The sequence below is a fragment of the Neomonachus schauinslandi genome, chromosome 13 (assembly GCF_002201575.2).
Source record: "Neomonachus schauinslandi chromosome 13, ASM220157v2, whole genome shotgun sequence".
In the NCBI taxonomy this organism is placed as follows: Eukaryota; Metazoa; Chordata; class Mammalia; order Carnivora; family Phocidae; genus Neomonachus; species Neomonachus schauinslandi.
The window spans coordinates 79,703,041-79,727,748 of record NC_058415.1 but is presented as its reverse complement, the minus strand read 5'-3'; the positions used below and the strand labels follow the sequence as shown (position 1 = coordinate 79,727,748).

Genomic DNA, 24,708 nt, shown 5'->3' with positions numbered 1-24,708 from the left:
CTTGGGGCACCTGGGTGGCTCAGTCGTTAAGTGTCTGCCTTCGGCTCAGTCATGATCCCAGGGTCCTGGGATTGAGCCCCGCATCGGGCTTTCTGCTCAGCAGAGAGCCTGCTTCTCCCTCTTCCACTCCGCCTGCTTGTGTTCCCTCTCTCACTGTGTCTCTCTCTGTCAAATAAATAAATAAAATCTTTAAAAAAAATGCCGTACTCTTTTTATAATTAATTCCTTATTTTTAAAAAATAATTAATTCCCTGCTGTTGGATATTTAGTTTCTTTCTGGTTTTTCACTCTTGTAAATAATGTTGTGATAAATATCCGTGCATAAAGCTTTGTCCAGATTTCAGCTTATTCTTTTTTCTTTTTTTTTTTTTTTAAGATTTTTAATTTATTTATTTGACAGAGAGATAGTGAGAGCAGGAACACAAGGAGGGGGAGTGGGAGAGGGAGAAGCAGGCTCCCTGCAGAGCAGGGAGCCCGATGCGGGGCTCGATCCCAGGACCCCAGGATCATGACCTGAGCTGAAGGCAGATGCTTAACAACTGAGCCACCCAAGGTGCCCTGATTTCAGCTTATTCTTAAAGCTGGTTTTCATCAGACTTTAAAAGAGAAGGAAGTGCACATTTGTTAAATACACCTATTAGCTTGCTCTCGTATAGCGGTAAGCAGGTGAGAGATGATCATCTTGAAGTGTTTGTCAAGTAAGTTCTATTTTTTCTTTTTCTTCGGGTAGGACCTTAGAAATGAAGTTGAGAAACTACGCGATGAAGTGAATGAAAGAGAGAAAGCTGTGGAGAATCGTTACAAGAGTCTTTTGAGTGAAAGTAATAAAAAATTGCACAGTCAAGAGCAAATGATCAGAAGTCTAACAGGAAGCATGGATCCAAAGGACTTGTTGCTTCAGGTACCATACTTCTTTTTCTTTTGTATTTCAATCTGCTGACTTGGCATAGGCTGTTTTCTTTAAAAACTCTTTTGCAGAAATGTTTATATAAAAATAAAGCTGGCAAACATGACAATAGTCTTCACTGCTTTATATCAGAGCATCAGAGCTTCCTTTATGTCCTTTGAGCATCAGCCACCAGCAAGAAGGGAAGGAACTTGTTCTGGGTCGTATGACAGGTCCACGGCAGAGCCCATCTGAGGCCCTGGCCTGTTCCGCCCTAGTGGCCAGCCTGCTTCACTGAGGTATTTGTGCTGGGAGTGTCTGCTGCTCTGTGGTGTGCCAGGCCCTCTCGCCCCTCTGTGCTTTTCCTCTAACTGTCCCCATTAAAGTGACAGTGGAGGGGTGAAAGATACAAGCCCGCAGGACTAAGAGTACTCTGCTCCCTGCCTTTGGGGTGAAAAGCCAACAAGAAGCAAGCTGGTGTGTCCTACAGAACACAGAGAGGCTCAGCAGGCAGTGGAGGGACCTGGTCCCTTTGTAACCAGGAGATCTGGCTGGGATGCTGGGCAGTTAGGTGACCTTGTTTTCTTCACTAGTAGGAGATGGGGCTGGTTTCCTCTCTGGTGACCTTAAACCAGAGAAGCCCTGGCCTGGGGGGGGGTTCACCAGATGCACCTGAAGGCAGGAGTGGGTCTCTTGAATGAAAACGGGAGTGGAAGTATGCATCCCCAACATTGAGAGTCCTCCGAGGGGAGAAAAGACAGTTGGGTGTCTTCAAACAGAACAAGCACGTCCCCACCTGATCCTGTCACGGCGAGTCTGCCACTGATGTGCTCTTTCTGCACTCAGAGCTTCTGAGCACTTTTCCCTTCAAAGGTAGGTGGACAGCCTGAGCTCCCCAAACAGGGGGAAAGTATGTAGGAGGAAAGACAGAACAAGGCTATGTAGAGGCCATAGAAATGGAGGGGTGAGAAGCAACCAGACAGCTTTAAAAGAACTCAATACCGTAACATCTTTAGATAAGAACTAAGATCAGGATCTGATAAAAAAGATACTTGGAAAAGAAGAACGAGCTATTAGAAATTGAAAGTATGATTACAGATATAAAGAGTTTAATAGGAGAGTTAGAAACACTGGAAGATAAAGTTGAGTGAGCCTTCTAGAAAATAGAACCCAACAGAGAAACAAACAGGTGAGGAAATGAGAGGGAGAGGCCTGACTCAGGAGTTCCAATACATGACTGACAGGAGGTCCCGAGAGATGGGGCAGGCAGAACAAAGGGAAGGGAACCCTCAAAGCAATAGGAGAGCTTGCAGAGTGGAGGGACAGACACCTGTGCGTTGAAAGGGTCCATCTGTTTCTAGCACAAATAATGGTGAGACGCCCACGCCCCAAGGCACGTCCTTGTGAGATCGAGGCACACAGTGATAAAGAGAGGATCTGAAAGGTTCTAGAGCGAGATGCAAAGGACCCAGAGCCGGAATGACATCAGAATTCTCAGCAGCAATACTGGAGGCCAGAAGGCAGGAGAGCAGGGCTTCCAGATTGCTGAGGAAGAGTGATGTCTAGCTCAGCATCAGCAGGAGTGAGGGCGAGCAAAGCCGTTCTCCGACATTCGGTGTCAAAAATCCTCTGCCTCCCAGGGACCCCCTGCAGGGAGCTCCTGGACAGTGATCCTATACAAATGAGGAAGAAGCCCAAAAGGAGAGAGACGTGGGATCCAGCAAGTAGGGGATTCTCTTGGGATGTGGTGACAGGAAGGCCCAGGATGCAGAGAGCTTGTATTGGAGCTCTTGAGACAGGGCCTCAGTTGGGATTTCTCCAAGAAATGGAAATGGAACCCATTTTTAAGTTCTTTTAGAGAGCTTAGAGATAAATCTACATTAAGTACCTAATTTAGTTTTATGAACTAAGTGAATAAATAGAACAAAGCAGTTGTTACTGATTCCAAGGAAAGCAAAGAAACGAACACGAAAGGAAATGTAATCACGGAAGGCTGGATGGGTGACTCATGCACAGTGTTTGTGTGGTCATAATAGTGTAAATGCAGACTGTCGATTGAACTGAAATTGTATTGTAACTATCAGGGTAAGTGCTGGTGGTGGTGGGGGGGCCAGATGTTATAAGAACTAAATCCTTAAACTTCTATGGTAGGAGCCAAGAGATAAATCTTACCTTAAGAAGTCAGTGGGACACGTGGGTGTCTCAGTCGGTTGAGCGTCTGACTCTTGATCTTGGCTCAGGTCATGATCTCAGGGTGGTGAGTTCAAGCCCCATCTTGGGCTCCACACTGGGCGTGGAGCCTACGTAAAAAAGAAAAAAAAAAAAAAAAAAAAGTCAAGCAGTGTGAGAGTAGTAATGTAATGTAAATAGCAGAGGAGGCTGAGGAGTTGGAAGTTGTTTTTTCCTGGGAGTGGGACCCAGAGGTGAGAAATGTGAGGGCGTGGGGAGGGAGAGCTGTTTTCCATGTAAGCCGTGTGGACCATTTGTTAAACAATGTGTACGTATAATTGGACTTTTAGAAAAAGAAAATGGAAAGTGTGAGTCAAGCACAGCTGTATTATGGCAGTTCTGGAAAGTCTGTGTTGATGTTTGATTTCTAGTTTTTCCTGTTTATAGTTTAATAGGTTTTTATAAAAAGTTGCCTCTGTTTCTTTTGTGTTTGTGCTCATCTAATTTTTCATAAACATTTGACGTGATGAAGTAATTCTGATAGGTACTTAGGAATAAGATGTGGTTCTTGCCCTTAATTTTAATTTTTTTTTAAAGATTATTTATTTATTTATTTGACAGAGAGAGACACAGCGAGAGAGGGAACACAAGCAGGGGGAGTGGGAGAGGGAGAAGCAGGCTTCCCGCGGAGCAGGGAGCCCGATGTGGGGCTTGATCCCAGGACCCTGGGATCATGACCTGAGCCGAAGGCAGACGCTTAACGACTGAGCCACCCAGGCGCCCCTTGCCCTTAATTTCTGACCTAGAGTGGACAGAGACCTCGTTAAGGAGTTACTAGGTTTTAAATAGTTAGGAATAGATTTTATGCTTGAACTTGGCCAAAAGACCAGAGAGACGGTCTCCAGTCCTGTCCTGTTGTTGAATGCCAGATCTTCTGAAGGGGTCAGGGAGGTGCATCATCAGGAAGGACCCTTTCACATGTGACCAGACCCCAAAACAACATTTACAGCCTTTCTTCCTAGAAGTCAAATCTCCTCGTAGATAAGGATGGTTCAAGTTTTGTCAAATTTGTGATGTTTTGAGAGAGACGGGGTTTTGTTGGGTTGTGATACACACCGCGGTAACCCCGTAGGCTAGGAAATAGACCCGGAGACCACACCCTGGCTGAGGGGCCCCAGGATGGGAACCTGTCCCGTGGGGCCAGGGCCTGGGCTTGGTCCTCCATCCGCGCCGGGTGGCCGGGGAGAAGGGCGGTGGGGAGAAGGGCGCTTTGTAATGACCACCACCACCCCTGCCTACACCATTTCTGTGGGCTGCTTTTCCCCTGGTGGTAAATAACAAATGCACTTGCATTATTTTTGTAATCGCCTACTATTTGGAGATGATGGAAATTTTTTTGAGGAAAATAATGTGAAGAAAAAAATAAGATATTTTCCCTCAAAGAGTTTTGGACAATCTGTTAATATTTTTTCTCTTGGTGAAAACTTCCTCATGATTTGTTTTGTTTCCTTAGAAATTCAGTGAAAAAGAGTCGGAAGCAGTACAGCAGAATTGTCCTTCACAGACTGGCGGGGAGCTCACGGTCAGGACTGAGGGCTTACCAGCAAAGTGCTCTTTGCAGCAGTCACTAGGCAGACACCGCATCTTCTCGGAGGTAAGCTTGACTGGACTTGGACGTCTGCAGTGTGAATTCATATCACACACATCACAGATGTGTGTGATAACTCCTCTTACCTAGAGCCCCTCCAATTCCTTCCTGCCAGTGATTGAACTTATAAGAGGTTAGGAGGAGGGTTCTTAGTCTGTCCGCCTTATAGGTGAGTATCCTTGGGCTGAGCGCTGGTATTTGCATCACATAGGAAACTGGTAAATCACACTTTTTAGGGATGAGCCTCATATTTGCTGTCCCAGGATTCACCTCTCAACTGTGTAATCTCTGTGTATGTCATTTCTGTGTTAAGAAAATTTTCCTGTCCAAATATACACAAAAACTGGCCCAGCAGATCCTTCCTGGTGTGGCCTCAGGTTGCTTTCTGTCATCTCTAACTACAGCTGACTTCTTGCAGATTCCTGAGAACGCTGTGTTTGCACCTCTCCCTGTGCCTTTGCATGTGCTGTTCCATCTCCTGGAACAGCTTTTCTCTCCCTGTTTACTGGGTGACTCCTGAACATACCTGGAAGTACCCCTCTAGTGTCACCCTTCCCTGAGCCTGCTTGGTAGTGACATATCCTCTTCCTCCCTGGAACTCGGCACTTTGCACGCCCATCCTTGTGTTGACGTTATAGGATCCACCTTCCTGCTGCCCCTCACTCGAGCCCCTGCACACCAGGGATGGGCACCTCGGCATGGGGAACTGGGATTCGTGTCTAAATCCCAACGCCTAGCCCAGTCTTTGGCCTAGTACATAAGTGTTTGTTGAGTGAATGAATGATTAGATTGGCTCGGGAGAGATGCATACAGATATGTTCTTGCATATGATGCAACTTGGCAGCCAGATATGGGAAAGGGAAGGAGCTCATTGTAGGCCAAGTTTTGTTTTCTTAAACCGGGCTTTAATTAAGTTCATACATTCAGAAGACAGAGAACTCTCTTACGCAAATTAGTTCTTTGATGAATGGCTCTGATCATGACTTGTGGTTTTGTGAAGGGTGGTTCTCAAAATAATTAACAACGGGTGCGGCATGGGTGCAGCCGTGAGAGCAGCCTCGGGCAGCAGGGCCGGGGTACCCACTCCCGTGCCGGAGAGCAGCCCTCCGGTTACTGGCTCTTGGAGAGGCCCCTGAGGCCCTTGGGGGTGGTTGGGGAGGATGGCTCAGGGGTCATTCTGCGGCCGGCGCCAGGTGGTGGCCAGTACCAGGCATCGCACTGTGGACCAGCTCGGCGTCAGCCCCGGGCTGGAGGGCATCGGTGGCTGGCAGTGGGGACTTCTTCTTAATTCTCACCATTCATGGACTTGCATTTTGCCGTTTGTCTTGAATAAAAGCGTCAGCATAGAGTAGTGGAACCCCTGGGCTGAGCCAGAGGGGGGGAGGCCAGGATATTTCTCTTGGTTCTGTCACCACCTGGGGGTTGGCGAGCATGTCCAATAACTAAATCTCAGAGGGCTAATATTTTGTGATTCAAGCTTGCATATAGTTACTTGATTTTGACCAAATTTAATTGGGTGTTAAGATGCACACTAACCTGCGGGCGCCTTGGTGGCTCAGTCAGTTAAGCGTCCAACTCTTGGTTTTGGCTCAGGTCATGATCTCGGGGTCGTGAGATTGAGCCCCCACATGGGGCTCCATGCTCAGCACGGAGTCTGCTTGAGATTCTCTCCCTCTCCCTCCATTCTGCCCCTCCCCCTGCTCACACTCTCTCTAATAAATAAATGAAATCTTAAAAAAAAAAAAAACCTGTAATAAGGCACAGTTCAGTGTTTTGAAACAAGATAGCAGCCTCTCAAGGTGTTTTTAGATGGACAGATCTTCACTGATTTGAATGCATTTTGTCAGACTTTGCTATTTTGGATCCTGTTTTGGTCATATAAAATGTGTTGAAATGTGGAAGGAAATGTTTATAGATTTATTGAACAGGCTGAGTGTTTTACAGTTTAATTTCACGAGTTTGATCAGCTACCACTTTTTTGGTTTCTTGCGCTGGGCGCTGTCTGCACTTTACAGAACCACACGTAAAAAGTCCTGTCATTTTCGATGACATTTAGATCCTGGTGATGGTTTAAATTACTGTGCAAAATGCCCTAGTATTTTAGCAAAGGCTTTAATTCTGTTCTGCAAGACTAATTGCAAATTGTGGATAAAGAATTATAAATGATCGTTTTGGAATTATAAATTTCTAGGTGCCCATCTACACAGTCCTAACTGTTGCAGCCTATGGTTTTCTTCCCCCCAAGAAAGGTGGGCTGTAGTTTTTTCTCTGTAGAAAACGTGGATTTCTCCTGTTGTGCCCTTGGCCACTTCCTGTTGATTTAGGGTTTATCCTTTGCCCGTTTCTACAAAGAACTTGAGGCTGTGATGAGGTCTCTGTGGACTCGGGGCAGTCTCTTTTGCCTCTAATAACTGTGTGATCCTGAGAATTAATGCTGGATGATCAGGGAATTGAAGAACAGGGAGGAAAGCACACTGACCGTATTTAACTTGCTGCAGCCAGAGATTTACAGCCTGGCTATTGACATGGAGGGACATCACTGCTGAATTTTCCGAGTATTAAAATAAATGTCTTCGCTGCTGAGCTGTGACATAGCTACCAAAGTAGACACCATCCATCTGCGAGGCCACTAAATTGCCCTGCTTACCAAGAGGTGAGCCATTAAGCTTTCTCTTTACATATCTGCTATGTCTTCAGGTTGTGGTCTGCATATTACATGGGTTTCCTTCAAGTCATTACGGAAGCAGTGCAGAGTAGGGAATGCTCTGGATTTGGTGTTGGAATGTCAGTTCTTCTTCTTTCTAGCTCTCTGACCTTGGGCAGGTCACTTAATCTCTCTGAAACCCACCTTCCTGATCTGTAGATGGGGGAATTGCATGCTTACCTCCTGATAGGATTGGAAATAATCCGATGCATTAGTTATTAGTTAAGGCTCTTCTGGGTGTAAGCTGTAGGATCCAACATTGAGTAGTGTGGTCACAGCAACAGTGGTGAAAGGGAGTATTTATTGGGAGTGTGCTGGGGGCTCTCCCAGGTGCCTGGGGAGAGCTGAGTAGCCATGTCTCAGGGTGAAACCGTGGCAGCCCCGTGGACAGCAGAAATCATAGACTCTGGGACTCTGTGTTTGATGCGCTGCACACCCAGCATCCCAGGCTTCTGATTTCTCAGTTGAAATCTCTGAATCTGGAGAGAGAATCGTACTGGTTTAGTGTGAGTCCCGGGGGCTGGCTCACTGAGAGAGTGGTCTTCCAGTGTCTTTCCCATGTTTTAGGAACAGTTTTCAGATGAGACGGGGAATGGTGGTGAGCTGGGTGGTCACACCAAGGGCCGTGGAGAACAAACTATACAGAGTCAGACACAAGTAGGTGTGTGGAGGTCATGGTCTTCTTTGGGATGAGAGCCCCGTCTGTGTTGTTTCTTGTTTGGAGGGGCAGCAGAGGGGCCTGGGGGTGGCTTGTTCCTGCTGAGCAGGTGCTTCTTGTCACTCCCCTCGGGGCAGCCTGGCCCACTGCCTCTAGGCCGAGGAGATCTACTAGTTTGTCAGCTCTGCTGAGGGAGCCAAATGACTTCATTCTAATGGGGCATGATTCAACGCAGGGGAATAGGTGATTGATGAAATGGGACCCAAATGGCTCTGAAGAGTTCATTTATTTAACATGGGTGAGCTATTTGCTTCTAGGAAGACGTTGACTCACTCTGACTTCCATTATGCAAAATATCCACAGGAATCTGTGCTCTTTTTTTTTTTTTTTTTTTTAAGATTTTATTTATTTGCGAGAGAGAATGAGAGACAGAGAGCATGAGAGGGAGGAGGGTCAGAGGGAGAAGCAGACTCCCTGCTGAGCAAGGAGCCAGATGTGGGACTCGATCCCGGGACTCCAGGATCATGACCTAGGCCGAAGGCAGTCGCTTAACCAACTGAGCCACCCAGGCGCCCAGGAATCTGTGCTCTTAAGATTCACGTTGGCCCCTGTGTTTTCCTCTTACCAATTTAATCGTCAGGTCAGCAAGTGTCTGTGGCAGCATTTGGTCTGCACCAGGTACTGTGCCTGGCTTGGAACTTGGCTGCCCGGAAGGGGCCCTCAGACCTGTCAACGGGTGGTTGGTACACTAGTTCTGGGTGAAAGTGAACCAGAGTGCCCTGGGGGCCAGAAGAGAGCATTTTTCTCAGTCAAGGAAGGCTTCCTGGTGAGAATTTGGCCTGAGCAGACCCTATAAGGTGCTGGGAGTGTGTCAGTGGAGAGGGGTGAACGATGGTCTGGGCAGAGGGGGAGGAGTTCCCCTGGAGCGCAGATGGAGGGGTTCTTTCGTTCCACCGAGAAGGAAGAGCGGGGAGAAAGGAAGTGCAGGTGTGGTCAGCTGGCAGGTGGAGGGTGGGGGCTTAGGAGAGCAGGTTTGGAAGAGCTCTCGGCAAGAAGGGTAGAAGGGGGCTGAGCCAGGCATCCAGGCCCTGATCTTGCAGGGCAGTCCTCTGGGGCCCGGCCCACCGCCATCCAGTTAAGATACAGGGGCCGTGGAGTCAGGGTTGTTTCACTGGGCACACGCATTCCACACCTGGAGTCTACTCCATCCAGCAGAAGTCCATATTTACCCGTTTTCTTTTCCTAGCCCTTCTTGGCTGGCTTTGAAGTTACATACCTAAGCACGAATTCTGACTGCCACTTATTAGCTGGATGGACTCAAATATTCTCTTCTCAGAGAATCAGTTTCTTCATCTGAAAAATGGGAAGATTAATACACCTCCCTGGTGTCATGCAGAGATGATATGTGTAAAGCTCCTGGCAGAGCCCCAGGACATAGGAATAGAAGTTATGGCTGACATTTACCAAGTGTTTACTTTGTGCCAGGCATCACTGTGAGAACTTTGTATAGATTAACTCATTAAATCTCCTTCACAACCCTCTGAGCTATGTAGACTCACTACTTTCATATATAGGAGCGGATGTTGAAACAGAGAGGTTGAGGAACTTGCTCAAGGTCACACAGTGAGGTCGCACACTCTTAACCATCACTGCCCTTCATGGTAGGTGCTCAAGAAGCAGTAGGTTTTTTTATTTTCTTCGACGCTTTTGGCTGCCTTTTACTTGGTTGATAGTGACAGTGTGACCCTGTCAAGCACCCCAGTGCTTTGCATCCACTATGGACCATTGATGGATGGACTGAAGAGCACGGGCCTCAGAGCCTGGGTGCCTGGGTCCACACCCTGCCTCTCCCCCTGACCTTGGGCCTGCTGGTGGCCTTCTGTGCCACAGTTCCCTCTTCACGGAAATGAGGGGAGGGGTAACACCCAGGCTCATTGGGTTGTTGTGCGGGCTCGACAAGAAAAAGCCCAGGGAGCACTGAGCATGGCGGCTGACATTGTCTTGTTATCCTGTTAAATTCTTCCCCGGGCTCTTCTCTGGGACCCTCTGTCGACACACATGGTGTGTACAGGTGGGAGCCGAGAGAGTTCCACATGACGCCGTCACTGTGCCCGAGAGGCATATGGGAGCTCCTTGTGCCAGTGACATGTGGCATAATTTACGAAAGGGCCTGACATTTCTAGCAGTCTGGGTAACTAACTTATCATGACCAGACTGGTGGTTTAGCATTTGCAACCCTTCCCCTTAGCACGTGGTGCCTCTGCCTTGTTTGTTCAGGGCTAGAAGCATAGCAGTGTTCCCGCAGGTCAGGGGCTCATGACCTTTTCTTGCCCTCTGCATCCCCGCCATAGTCTGATGAAGCCGGGGATCTCTTCCCTGGAAAAGGATTTAAATGCACAAAATATATGCACAGGATTGTAAAGGAAACCAATTACTTGGAAATTCGGTCATCAGAATATTTAAAAATATGTTCTGGAAGTGGTGCTTCTTTACTAATGCGTTCAACAACAAGATTGCGTGGTGGGTATAGTGAGTGCTATAGTTTTGAAGTAGTGATAAGAATAAATATTTTAAGATACTTGAGATACCTGTAACGTACACAAAGTAACTGTTTCTTTTGATGACCAGGTCACAGGAAAAAACTCTAGCAGCAGTGGGATTCCTGCAGTTTCCGTGGGGTTAAGAACCCCTGTCCTAGGTGGTATCTTAACTTCAGGACAAAGCCTAGGTCAGCGTGAAATACAAGGGCTGCTCGCGGTGCCCGACTCCCCATGCACTGAGTGTCTCCCCCCAGCATTCAGGGAGCATTGGTCCATGCAGGACACTGTGCCAGATATTCTGCAGGTTAACTCTTTATTTTCACGTTCTTTTCTTATTTTGAAATAATTTCAAATTTAGAGGCACGTTTCAAGAATCAAGGATTTTACTTTTCCCAAGGCATCTGAGAGCAAGTCGCCCACGTGAAGCCCTGTCTCACCTCTGAATACTTTAGTGTGTACTTGCTAGAAGCAGGGACACTGTCCTGCGTAACCCAGCACAGCCATCAGGAGTGGGGAATTAGTAGACCCTTCACTACCTTCTGCCCCTCAGACTCGCTGGTGTTCCTCTGCTTGTCTCACAAAGCCCCTCCCTCGTAGCCAGAGGACCCGATTCAGGATCACACGTTGCTTGCTCTGTCTTGATTCTTTAGTCTTCAATCTGGAAAAGTTTCTCAGTCTTTCCTTGACTTTCGTGCCCTTCATACTTCGGAAGTGTCCGAGCCAATCTTATCGTAGTGTCCTTCAGTTGGGGTTTGTCTGATATTGCCTGGTTGATTGGGTTCAGGCAGGTGTCTTTGGCAGGAATGTCCTCTCGTTGTGTCCTGTCTGATGGACTTAGATTTGTCTCCTTGCTGGCCATGCTCACTTTGATAACTTTATGAAGGTGGCGTCTGCTAGGTGTCTTGACTCCACGGTTCTGGTTTTTCCCTGTCATTAATAAGTATTTTGAGGTGTGTTGAGTCTATGTAAATATCCTGATGTTCTTCAGACTTTCACCCTCTGGTTTCAGCTCGTCACCTCAGGTCACATGGCTGGTAAGTAGCAGAGATCCATCTCAGCTCCCTTGGCCTTCATTCTGTTTGGGATGCCGTTACAGCGTGGCTCAGTTGACCTTTTCTATTTCAGTGTAAGTCCCTTGTCCCTAATACCAGGTTTGGGTTGATGAACTTCTTGTCTTTGGAGCAAGCGCAGGTGTGGAAAGGCACGTTTGTAGTGTTGAGAAAGCGATGACCAGCAGCTCTGAGGCTGTGTGGGGCAGCATCGATGCTCCTTCTGTAGCTGCTGTTCAGTATTGGAAGCGCAGCTCTCAGCTTTGTTCGGAGGGACATGGTGGCAGTCATTCCCCCACTCCTCCTGCAGGTGGTGCTCTCTGACTGTGCCTGGCACCCGGGTTCTCCTCCATCTGGATTTATAAACTACCCACATATGTTTGCATAATGTCAGGATGTACTCTTTTGAAATTCTCCCCTTCATGTCAGATACCCATTGTCATTTCCAGGAAAAGCAGCAATTAGACTATGAAGAGCTGATTCAGGTCTTAAAGAAGGAGCAGGACATCTATACTCATCTGGTAAAATCTCTGCAGGACCCAGACAGGTAAGGTTACTGTTTGGACATCACACACATACGCAGACACATGTATTTTGAATAAATATGGTTAGTGTCTGAGGCCACAAAGCCCTCCCCGTTTGCTTAGGAAGCTTAAAGTGCTTGGATGATGGTTGCCTTACTGAAATCACATACCCATATTTTATATTAAGAATTGTCTGATTTTGGGGCGCCTGGGTGGCTCAGTCAGTTAAGTGTCTGATTCTTGATTTTGGCTCAGGTCATGATCTCAGGGTCATGAGACTGAGCCCCATGTTGGGCCCCACGCTCAGTGCAGAGTCTGTTTGAGATTCTCTCTCTTCCTCTCCCTCTGCCCCTCCCCCCAGGCACTTTCTCTCTCTCTCTCAAATAAATAAATAAATCTTTCAAAAAAAAAGAATTGTCTAATTTTTGGATTGTTTGATTTTTTTATCCAAAGAACGTAGGATAAAAATAGCCTAATAATTACTCGTTCTTATTGTACTTTATCACAGATTTAGAAAGTGCTTCCATGTGTATTATCTCATACGATCCTCCTAGCTGTTCTGTGAGGTAATATTGTTAACCCTGTGTTCCATGAGGCCATGGACACGGAGAGAGGTTAGGGGACTTGTCCAAAGTTACACAGGTGGTGAGTGACCACACACAGGGACTCAAACAAGCTTCTGTGTCCTGGAGTGACTTGCATCTTTACAGGATTGCTGAGATGATCTGGTGCCGGTGAGGTGTGGTGAAGAGAGCCTGCTGTAGGCGAGTGGTCTTGCTCTATCCTAGCTCTGTGTCCACAGGCGAGGGGGCCCCTCTGGGCCTCTGTTTGCCAGTGCAGGCTTGGCCTCAGTGATTTCTCACATTACGACCCCCTCTGTCTACACACGGGCTAGTTACAGGTGAAAGGATGCAGGGTCTGGGGTTCATTTCAAAACCGTACAGAAGCAGAGGAAGTGGGTGGGGATACTGATGGAACAAGAGTGACCGTGGCTGCCTGGTGGTCAGGGCTGGGGTGTGTGTAGACGGGGAGGGGCTCGTGTATGAGCTTGTCTTCGTTTGTATATGTTTACAAATTTCCAGAGTAAAAAGTTAAAATATCCCCCCTCGCTGCTCCTTCTCTGAAGTCTTTCACTCTGGCTGGAATGGTCTTCACTGCTGCAGGCTGTGTGCCCTCCTGCCCCTGCCTTCGCACGGGCCCCCACACCCTACCGTTGTCTCTCAGAGGCCCTTGAGAATTCGTCTGGAGGGCTGCCCTTGTGAGGAGACTGTCGTCGCTGTTTGTCTGCCCTCACAGCTGCCCTGGCCACCCTTTGGGCACTTGTCTGTAACCAGTCTGCCCCCTCGTCGGGGCCGCGCGCCCCTCAGGGCCGAACCCTGTCTCCTCAGCGGCTCCCATTTCCCAGCGCCTGTTGCCGTGGCTGGGGTGGAGTGGGCACGTGGGAAGCATTGAGTGGATGAGGACTGCCCCCCCCACACCGGTGTCCAGTCTTCTGAGATAGGAGATCATTTTCAGATTTGTTGATCTGAAGCGAGTTTAGAGAAAACAGAAGCATGCTGATGAAATTCTGGGAGTAGGCATCACTCTCTAAAAATGAACCTTTTCCAGAAGCCCTAGCTGCTCTGCATTTCTGCTCCGGCAGGGGCGAGTGAAGCTGGGAAGCTGGGGTGGGGGTGGGGGTGGGGACGGGCCAAGTCCCAGGCAACTCCTCTGGGTCCTGTGCTGCGTGGGATGCTTCACAGCATCTCAGCTTTTACTCCTGCTTCCTGAAGCGCCCTCCCCTGCCCCGGCGTGACGGCCAGCAGTGTCTCCACATAGTGCCACATATCTCTCAGGAGGTTAGATTGTCCCCAGATGGGAATCACTGCTGTAACTCAGGAGAATCAGAAAGTTCAGCTTACAAACATCCTCTTTTGTTTGGGAGGCGCTCGGATATGTGGGAGGAGGGAAGTAATGCCCGTTGAGGGTCTCGTGTGTGTTTGGCTTTATGCGAAACTCTTTCCCAATGCTGGAAACAGTCCTGAAGGGAAGGTATTATCCCCATTCCACAGATGAGGAAGGCGGGCGGGACTCCGGCAGTTTAACCGACCTGCCTGAGGTCGCGGGGCTCGGCAGCGGGGCCGTGTGGAGCGCCGCTCCGTCTCATCTCGGCCGCCCCCTCCTCCCGCCACCCTGCAGGACGAGGACCGCACGAGGCCCTGGAGTTAGGGAAACATAAAGGACAGGCGCAGGGGGAGCGGCTGTGTACTTTTCACCCTGTCAGAAAATGGAAGAGGGAGTGAAGCAGTCCGCGTCCCTCAGCCCTGATCGCAGCAGCTTGGCTGCAGCAGTCTCCTTTCTCCCCCGCTTAAGTGTCTCTGCAGCGCGACTGCATCCCGGCGAGTGCTGTGACACCTCTGTGAGGTTTTCCATCAGCCTTACAAATGGATCATTACGATTGTCTCGAACTGGAACTAGGTACAGGTTGCTGGTGGGGCCCCTTCTGTGGCAAGAAGACTGCTTCACAATGAACTGTCGTCGAAGCGGCGAGCATAGAAGATTAGACATAATGGTTTATTTTCCTTCTGATATATGTGGATTTATCTGTGCAGTTCGATGGATGGAACTGGAAGAAATCTCTGAAGGAAGAGTGGGGCTTGAGTCTGTAGCACAGACATTTGGAGCAGTAGCTCCTAGCCATTTTGGGGCTTTGAAGAATCTGATGAAAGCTCATGGGCCCTCTCTTTAGAAACATCCACATATTCTTAAATTTTTGCAGATAGTCTCAAGGTGTTGATGGACCCTCTTAGGGAACCATAGGTCAGACACTGGACAGGGAGTGATGTATTTCTCAGGATTTAAAAAAGGAGGCTTTCTGATTTGTTAATGTGTTTTGCTGCTCTTGAAACATGTTCATATACTTTGACCCAATAATTGCACTGCTGGGAATCGGGCTTAAGAAATGAACCTGAATGTGAAAGGCTTTAGGCACAGAGATGTTCAGGGAAACATCATTTATGTTATACAGATGTTGGCTGGGGTCTCTGTTCCTCTGAGAGCTGGGTGCACTCAGTTCAGATCCCTGCCAGATGCCACATTAGGAGGAAGCCAGAGCCCATCTGGTGGGTCTGCGCCACCCAAATCAGTAGCCACTAGCCAGGGGACTATCGACATTGGAACGAAGAAAAATTATCCATTCAGTTCCTCAGTATGTTAGCTGCATTTCAGCTGCTCAGTAGGCACACTTAGCTAGTGGCTACTGTGTTAGTGCATATACAGAGTACTTCTAACTTCCAGAAAGTTCTGTTGAACAGCACCCCAGGATTCCTGCAGATTCTGGGAGGTGTGCATTTTCATGGCCTCTTCTGAATTCTGGGTTGCTGGTCTCATGCAGGCTCTCTGTGCAGGTTACACTGTGTCACACTGACCCAGATGTGAGACTTGGCACGCCCCACCCCGAATAAAAATCCATCACACTCTGCGTTTGTGAGTGGGGCTGACCTATCAGAGCAGAGTTGTGTTGGCCCCTAAATTGGTCCCTTCCTCCCTCCTGTTATCAACTCCCTCTCTTTCTTTTCTTTTTTCACTTCCTTCTTGCCCCTCAGTTTCACCCCCAGTACCATGTCTTTCAGGAGTGACACATTCACTCTTCTCCCTCATCTCCTCTTTTGAAGGTGCCAGGTGACACTGAGGCTCTGGAGAGCTTCCCCTTCCACACCCAAGTCCTTCCAAGGTATTACTCCAAACAGAGAAACAATCTGGGGAATGACATGATTTCTCCCTATTTACACCTGTAGCAAAAACTTGGAAATGACCCAAATGTCCACTAATAAGAGGATGAGTTCAAGTAAACGGTGGGACATTCACCTGATTAATATTACATAGTCATTGAAAATGATGCTTGTAAATAATTTGCAGAAATGTAGGGAAATATTTAAGTGAGGAACACACAATTCAGTATCATACGTCAAGTATTATTATCACCTTGTAAAAATACTCAGGGAAGAAGATGGGGAGGAAATGCAGTCTGGAGGTGCCTGGCTGGCTCAGGCAGTAGAGTGTGCGACTCTTGATCTTGGGGTTGTGAGTTCGAGTCCCACGTTGGGTAGAGAGATTAATTAAAAATAAATAAAGTCTTACAAAAAAAAAAGACGTGCAGCCTGCCCCATGTTAATTGGTAGTGGGATCCTGGTAATTCTTATTTTCTTATGCTTTTGTATTTTAAATTTCCCATAAACGTGTATTTACTTGTATAACCAGAAAAAAACCCACTGATGACCTAACAATCAAGGGGAGGCTGGCTGGCTTTTGTATCTTAAAGCACAAATAGGCCTGTTTAAAAATGGCTGATGTCTTCGGGTGACGTATGGATGTGTTGAGCCACCATATTTATTCTACACTTGAAGCTGATATTACCCTGCATGTTACCTAACTGGAATTTAAATAAAAACTTAAAACAAATTTTCTGGTGTCTTCGTTTTACCAAGTATCAACAGCCTGCAGGCTGAGTTAAACAGCATTTTCGCTTTGCGGAAGCAGCTGGAGCAGGACGTGCTCTCCTATCGGAATTTGCAAAAGACCCTGGAGGAGCAGATCAGTGAAATTCGGAGGCGGGAAGGTACGTGCTCTCTTGTATGTGTTTCCCTCTGGTTTTCCCATGTGGAGGGCCTTGGCTGAACTTTAAGAGAGTCTTAAAACTCCAGTAGGGGATGAGGAGCCCACAGGATTTCATCTGGGTTCCTCTTTTTTGTGGTGACCGTGTTAATGTTGGCCCTGCCAGTCTGTGTGTGTCTGGCTTCGGCCGTCATGGAAGGGGTCAGCACGTCACGTCCGTCTGCCTAGCGGGGCACCCACTGCAGAGTCTGGACCGCACAGACGCATGGCGCTGAGATTGCTGTTTCGTGGTGAAACTTTGCTCTTAGCAAAGAGCGCGCACCACAAGTGGATTCCTTAGGGAGGGCTACAGGTGAGGGGCCTGTGGTCCTAGCATTGCTGTGCTCAACACAGCAACACTCGGCCCTCTCCCTTACTAGAACCTGAGCCCCTGTGAGTCTGCACCAGTATCCTTTTCCTTTCTCTCTCAAGCCTGGTACCTGGCACGTGTGGGTACAAGAATTTGGTACTAGCAGTTGTAGGCTTGACATTTCTGGAGCGCCTGCTCTGTACAAGGCACAGGACCAGGCACTTCCTTTCTCATCTCTGCTCCTGACGCTCACCCCATTGGCCAGCGTCAGTGTTGACTTCATTTTACAAATGAAGAAACTGGGGCTCTGGCTGGGGGTGGGGGTTGATTTACCCATGGTCGAGCCAGGATATCTTCCTTTGAAGTGTAGCTCTTTCTAGTACATTCGGTATATCAGCTCTTATCCCCAGATTGTTAAATGAGGTCGTGGTTGTAGACATGCGTCATTCAATAAATAGCCTGCCCTTCCTCTGTGCCTTCCCTCCCTATTGGGATGTGACCTTTGGCGCAGAGGCAACAGACCTTTATGCAGGTGAGCAGAGATTCTCTTATCTTAGATCTAGCAGCCAATTTCTGCACTTGCTGTGCTCGCGACCACAGAGGGCTCTGGGGCCAGTAAAAAATACATCAGGCACTTTTATTTCCCTGGAGCGCTACCCTTGAGGGTCATGTCTAATTTGCCCATATTCTCACCTAAACAGAATCACTCCCTCATTTAAACTGAAATCACCATTCGCTGGTGCCACTCAGAGTGGTCTCTAGGTACAACACTTGATATGCAAATTATAATTCAGAATAGGCCACAGTGAAAGCCTGCAGCCCATGATGAAACCATACATTGAGATATCAGCCTGTAGAGAAAGAGGGAAAAAGTAATTTTCCCTCTTTCTCTACAGGCTGGTACATTCAAGAGGTGGTACATTCAACTCCCTATTTGTACTTATTCCCCCTTACAGCGACCCCCTCCACCCCCGCCACACACTTTTCCCAATTCAAATTGCCTTATATGGATTATACTAGGATTGGGCTTGGAAGGATCTATTTCTGATATTCTTTTTCTCCTCCCCCCTCACCGACCCCCCCCTTTTTTTTTTTGCAGAAGAACCATTTTCATTTTATAGTGATCAAACATCTTATCTGAGTATTTGCCTTGAAGAGCCCAATCGGTTTCAAGTGGAACATTTTTCTCAAGAAGAACTTAAGAAAAAGGTATTGACCTGTTAACTTTCAGTCCTTTGTTGGTTATTTGTTGTCTCTTGGGTTCCAGATCTGAGGTGTAAGAATCTGAAAGCCCCTTTCCTCTCCTTTCTTCCTTCTCTCCCTACCTGTCTTTGCTCTTTGTTCCTTCTGTGTTTGTTACCTGGTGTGCCCTCCCCCGTGCCTGACACCCTCCTTCTCAGACTGGAGGACCAGCCCACGCTTGATCTCCTCTAGCAGATGCTCTCCAGGCCCTCCCTCAGGTCATTCTCCTCTCCTCTTGTACCTAACTGTGTTGATGTCATGCTCATACCGATCTGTAATTATCTGGTTATTTGTGTCCCTGCCAGGTTGTGAGCATCTTCAAGTTAGTGATTATAGCTTACTTATTTTTGATTTTCCAGTACCTACCACACACAGTGGGAGTTAATACGTGCTTTCTGGAAGAATAAAGATCCAGATTTGATAAGTAAATCTTTTTTTAAAAACTGGAAACCAGGTTTCTCAGTCTGTAGGTTGTTGGTGTGATTAGAGTGGTTTAGTACTTCAAGATCCTAACAACCACTGATAAGAGTAGGAAGTGTGAGCTCAGAGAAGACTGTGATTTATTATACAATTATCATATATGTATGACAAATTTGGTTTCTGCCTTGGAATAATTCACATTCTGGTAGAGTGGTCAGATGTGTAAACAGGTGTTTGCAGTGTGGGGTCCAGGGGTTGCTGAAGTAGGTGGATGTGCAGGGGAGAGGTAGCAGAGGAGGAGAGGTTAATTGTCGGGGGTGGGGGGGGTGCCCACTTGATCAGAGGAAGCTTTTCAGCAGAAGTGAGGCCTGAAGTGGGTTTTGAAGGATGAATAGGAGTTTGTCCAGGTGGAGGGCCTTCTCCGCAGAGAGCGAGAGAAAGTAGGTATAAGGTACTAGAAGGAATAGAAAGGAGAATTAAAGATTTCAGTATCTTGGGGAGGAGTGGAGCAAGGAGCATTGAGGTGTCTCAGTTTTTGAAGACGAAGAAAATGGGGATGATGCTAGCAGCTGACTACCTCCTGTGGCAATGTTTCAGGGCAGGAAGTAGTTCACGTGGTTGGCACTTAGTGTTTCTGGAATGTTTCATTCTTCTCGCTACAACCTCGGCGGTTGGGTCCAGGTTGTCTTCATGTGTTGCTGTATTGGACATCTGCTGTGTGTAGTCAGGGGGAGCTTTCCCACTTTATTGGAGGGGCTAATGCTCACTCCATTAAGTCTGCAGAATTACTAGCCATTGGGGTTTGAAGCTTGTAGGGAACAAAGGTGGCGTCTGCTTAATTGCTGATGTACCTGGTCTAGCAAGACCCGTGCCTTAAGGAGGAGCAGTGGACCGGGAGCCCTGGGACCTCAGCTGCAGGCCCGCTCCGCCTTTGTGGAGGCAGCTGCCCTTTCCCACCTGGCGAGGCACTTTGACCGTCATTATATGTCATTTAATTCCCCAGACGTCCCCAGCCGTGGGGCCTTGGGCAGTAAACTTCTTTGTATGTCGGCTCCTCATTGTAAAATAGGAATAGTCATTCTAGCCTGTCCACCTCCTCAGGATTTTTGTAAGGAATGAATGACTAAAGCTTGTGGGAGTATTTTAGTAGCTGTAAATTGCTTTATAATTGAAGATGATTATTATTTCTGACATCGCTAGATAGGTATACAAAGAAGAAGGTCGATGCTCTAAAAGGAGGCTCTGACGCAGTCTCAGAAATGTCAGTCTTGGGGGCTTGTCCTCCAGGGGGCCTCAAGTACCAGATGGAGATTGTCTTAGCTGTCATTGACGGGGCACGTAGCCTCTGCCAAGGACCTCAGTGCACTGTGACCATGATCCTGATCAATTCCCACATTGGCCCATGCCACAGATGAGGAAGTGGAGGCTTAGCCCAGGATTGTCTTGGAGGGGATTAGAATACAGGCATGCTGGTGTTGTTTTCACTGCACCCTGAAGACTGGAGTCAGGCTGCCCAATCGTTTGTAATTGTGGTGCTGAGAAGCCTGCTCAGTAGGAAGGTCTGTGTGCGGGGCCGGGGCCCTGGGAAGCCAAGGTCGGCTGGTGGGCAGCCACTTCTCTCTCTGCTCTTATCCCCCAGGTCAGTGACCTGATACAGCTGGTGAAGGAACTGTATACAGACAACCAGCACCTGAAGAAAACCATTTTTGATCTCTCCTGCATGGGTTTCCAGGGAGGTGACAGACTTGAGTCAACAGAACAATCTGAGGTAAGGAGAAACAGTCATGTTATGTGCTAACTACAAAACGGTACCTTCCCCCCGGATGTTTCCAGACTGCATCTATCCTGAGGAGGCCCCTGGTGAAACTCCATTTGCTGGATGTGCTTTCGAGGGCCCTGGTTGGTCAGCAGCCTTCCTCAAAGTTTGGGATATGTCTGCATGGACACACTGGATATGTTTTGATAGCTTTTGACTCCCGAGTCCTGCCTTGGGGTCTGTGCTGCACATGGCACATCTGGGTGAGTGGTTTGGTCTCGGAGGGATCTGGAGAGTTGCCAAGTCACCCAGGTAATTTGGGTGGTGTAGATGCAGCTTGAACGAATCCATTGAAAAACAAATGAATAAAAATGAGTAAAACAAATGAGAATTCATCTGCTGAGTTTTGTGCCTCTTCTCACTCTCATGGCCTCAGGACTGGTAGATTTGACTGGATGTGTGTCATCCCTTCCCTCACATACCTGGGAACTCCTGCCCTCTGCCTTGTGTGGAGGACACGGCGGGGAGTTGACAGCCTGTCTGGGCAGAGCCCTTGGGCCGCGGGAATTTTCCTCTGGTGGCATTTGAAAGTCTGAAAGAGCCAGGAAAGGTTAAATCATGGTGTCTCCACGAGGACCACAAAATGGCCTGTGGTTGCTGGGCTCATGTACTCGCCCACCCGGTTAGCCCTCCCACCCCGGGAGAGACGAGGGAAGCCTCATCCAGCCCGGTCCCTTCTGGGTCTGTGCTCATCTTTATGAGGTGCTGTCTCCGATTCTCCATTCTTGGCCCATGTGTGCAGCAGGGGACCCTGAAGTCATGCCAGTGAGGAAGAGCTTGTTTCCTCCCTTTAGCCCCTGACTCCCCCACGGGCAGAGCCTGGCCCCGGGCCTCTGTTAGCCTTTCTCAGAGGACTGGAGCTGTTCTCTTACTCCCAAAAAGGAGGGCCTTTTTGTCCTTGGGTCCCGGGCCCCTCAGTCTTCTTGGTTAGGGTTGTCTTGAATTCATCCTAGCTTGCCAGGTAAAGTAGGTCTCGTTGCCACATTCTGGGGAAAGATCTGTCAGCCTTAAAGCTGTCTCCTCCCACCCTCAAAGGGGGAGCCGCTCACAGGTATTTATGCTGTGCTCTGGCCATCTGCTGTCTTTGAGAGAGGGAATGTTATTGATCTCGGCCTCCCGGGCTCCAGATAATTTTGGAAACTAAGAATATCTGGAGTCCATTTAGGGAGAAACAAGTCTCTTGGTTTGTTTTCTCCAAGGCAGCATTTTTAATAAGCAGCTCATTCTTCACCTACTTCATTTGAGTCGTAAATGGCGAGTTTGTTTGTTCATTTGCCCTTTGAAAAAAATCTGTTAAATGTCCCATTATGTCCTTTGGAGAACAGAGGCTTTTTCCTCTTCCCACTCTGAGATCTTAATACCAGCCGATTCCGATTTGAATCATTTGTCAGATTGCACTTCAACTTGATGCTCCCTGTGAATAGCCTTGTCCTGTGTAGCCGTTTCCCTTCTTCCCCCGGAATGGGGTGGGAAGGTCTGAAGATCCGAGTGGGAAGGAAGCTGTTCCCACAGTGATCTCGAGCTGAGGGAGGAGAGGTCGCTTGGGCGAGGGTGGGATGGCGAAGAGGGGAGGCTGCTGTGCCCTGGGTGTGCGTGTGGTTCTCCTTCGATGAGGCCGGGAAATGCCCAGGCTTTCCACAGCCTTTTCTGAGCAGCAGGACTTGCAGAGTGGGGGCTGGGCACCGTTCCTGCTCCCGAGAGCCTATAAAATCAGAGAAGGGGGGGGGAAGCAAATCTATTTTGTGTTTTCAAAATTCAGTATTTTTCTCCAATATTTAATTAGCCCACAGCATTGGGTTAAAATAGAGAAAAGAAATTACCCCAATCCTGTCACTTTAAAACACGCACAGTTAATTAACATTTTGGAATCCTTCCTTCTCTGTGTATATGAACACGTGCAGGCCCACAATGCATATACGGTTTTGTTTCCTGTTTTTTTCCAATTGCTGTTATGTTATAGCATCTTATTTTATCTTATGATTTATCTTACGAAGGCACTGAAATTTAACTACCCGCCTCATTATTGTTGGGTATGTAGATTGTTACCAGCGATTTACTATTTTAAATTACCTGATGAGTGTCTTCGGACACAAATCTTTTTTGTGGGTTTAGCGTGTTTTTTTTTTTTTTTCCTTAGACTGTACTCCCAGATATGTAATTGCTAGGTCAAAATTACAGATAGCGATAGAGACAGCTATAAAATAGGCATAATTTATTTTCATGTAGCCTCCCCTTGCAACTTTCAATTTGACGAAGGGTATAAATAGTAGGAGGCCCTTGATGTAGTTTGTCAGGTTTGTCCTCAAAATGGTTGCCTGGAATGGGTTCCCTCCAGCTGATGTAGACAGTGCTTACTCCTGCATGTGGGCAATTCACTTCAAAACCAACCAGACAAACAAAAGACTGAGGACAGGTGTCCTTTGGTTTTTAAAGGGCATTAAAATAATCTCTAATCAGTTTGCTCCTCTTTCTTTATGTTTACTTACTGGTTATTAATTATAAAATGTGGTTGAGAATTGATGTACAGGAGTGATTGGAACAGCCTGCAGTCAGAGGGGTGAGCCTTGCAAACCACAAACCCTGTGATGTGTGAAACTATCCCCGTTAAGGGGATGCATGTGTGAGTGTGCAGAAAGAGCTAGTCTCTCTTACTATTTACTTATGTCATCAGTTTTAGAAATAGCTAGAAAACAAGTTTTTTTTTTTTTTTTGGCATGGAGGGAAGACAGGGATTGAGGGGCATAATTGAATTGAACGTAGGTATTTGAAGGGCTGCCGTGTTGAATAAGAACTAGACGTTGTGTGACTCTAGAGGACAGACATGGTACTCAGAAGGAGGAGATGCTTGTTAAATTCTGCTATTAGTAGCAGAATAAAATTTAATTTGTCAGAAGCAGATTGAATTTCATTAAAAGGAGGAGGTTTCTAAGAGTTTGACTTCATAAGTTAGGAATTTTACATGATTTATAAAGAGCCCTTGGCACAGTGCCTGGCACGTAGTAAGCACTCAGTAAAACAATTAATTTAATTTTTTTGGTAAGTTAGTGGCAGAGTTGGGACTAGAGCCTTCTTCGGACTCTGTTCAGTGTTGTTTCCATGACACCACGGGGCAGTGCTTCTAAAGTTTAACATGCGTGTGACTTGCCTGGGCATCTTGTTAAAATGAAGATTCCAGTTCCGTGAGCCTGGCGTGGGGCCCGAGCGTCTGCATCTCTCATAAGCTTCTGTTGCTCTGAGGAACGCCCTGGAGTAGCGAGAGCAGCGATAATGCTGAAAACCTTTTGGTCTCAGCTCTCATTTTGAAAGACTCTTGATTCATCCGTTTGGTCTTTCAGCAGTGTTTTAGTGCGCACCAGGCCTTGATCTTAGAACTGCCCTCTCCAGTATGGAATGCAGAGAGGCAGAGGGTACTTGCCACCGAGTGTGTGTGTGTGTGTGTGTGTGTGTGTGTGTGTGTGTGTGTTGGGGGGGTGGGGGCTGTGGAGGAAGAATGCAGAGTGCTAAGTGAACATGAGGACAGGGGCCCGGCCTTCTCTTTTGAGGTCGAGGGAAATTCTTCCTGGAGTAGGAAGGGGAACCAGCAAAGCAGATCAAGGAAGAACAGCCCAGGAGGCCGGGGTGGAAGCAGGAGAGTGCAGTCGTTATGGAGCGACGTTTTCGGGAGGGGGTGTCTACGAGGGCCAAGGACTCTCAGAAGACAGGAGAAAATGGCCAAGAGGTTGCCACTGAGTCATTCACATGTGGAGTGAGGGACATTTCTCTATGTCCACATTTAATTTCTTGGCCATTGCTGGAAATTGAGTTTACTTTTCATTTTGACCAAGTCAGCAGAGGTAAAGAGAAACGAAAGTTAATCTTTATTTCACTGTATTGGGCAGTGGTGTGGTGGTGGCTCTGGAAACGAAGAATGACTTTTGATATTTCAACTTGGAATGGTGTGAGTGAACAATGTTTTGCTTAGCTTAACTTATGGGGGCCCTTCCTTTATCCACAGGCCCAGGGAGGAGCTTCTCTGTGCCTCTTCGCTAAGCCCATGGGTGTTCTGTCTCCTGTATTAGAAGATCACTGGGGACCTTTCACGTGCAATTTCTAGAGTGTTGGCAACAAAAG

At 47.6% G+C, this 24,708-nt stretch overlaps 1 protein-coding gene across 1 annotated transcript in view; it reads left to right on the top strand.

Moving 5' to 3' along the window:
• Positions 1–24,708, top strand: part of CDK5RAP2 (CDK5 regulatory subunit associated protein 2) — a 177,339-nt gene that overhangs the window by 80,408 nt on the left and 72,223 nt on the right. The window contains exons 13-18 of the mRNA XM_044920803.1: positions 731–901; positions 4,569–4,709; positions 12,104–12,201; positions 16,645–16,775; positions 18,220–18,329; positions 20,422–20,550. Of these exons, the coding sequence (XP_044776738.1) occupies positions 731–901; positions 4,569–4,709; positions 12,104–12,201; positions 16,645–16,775; positions 18,220–18,329; positions 20,422–20,550 (780 nt within the window). The remainder of the gene's footprint in view (positions 1–730; positions 902–4,568; positions 4,710–12,103; positions 12,202–16,644; positions 16,776–18,219; positions 18,330–20,421; positions 20,551–24,708) is intronic.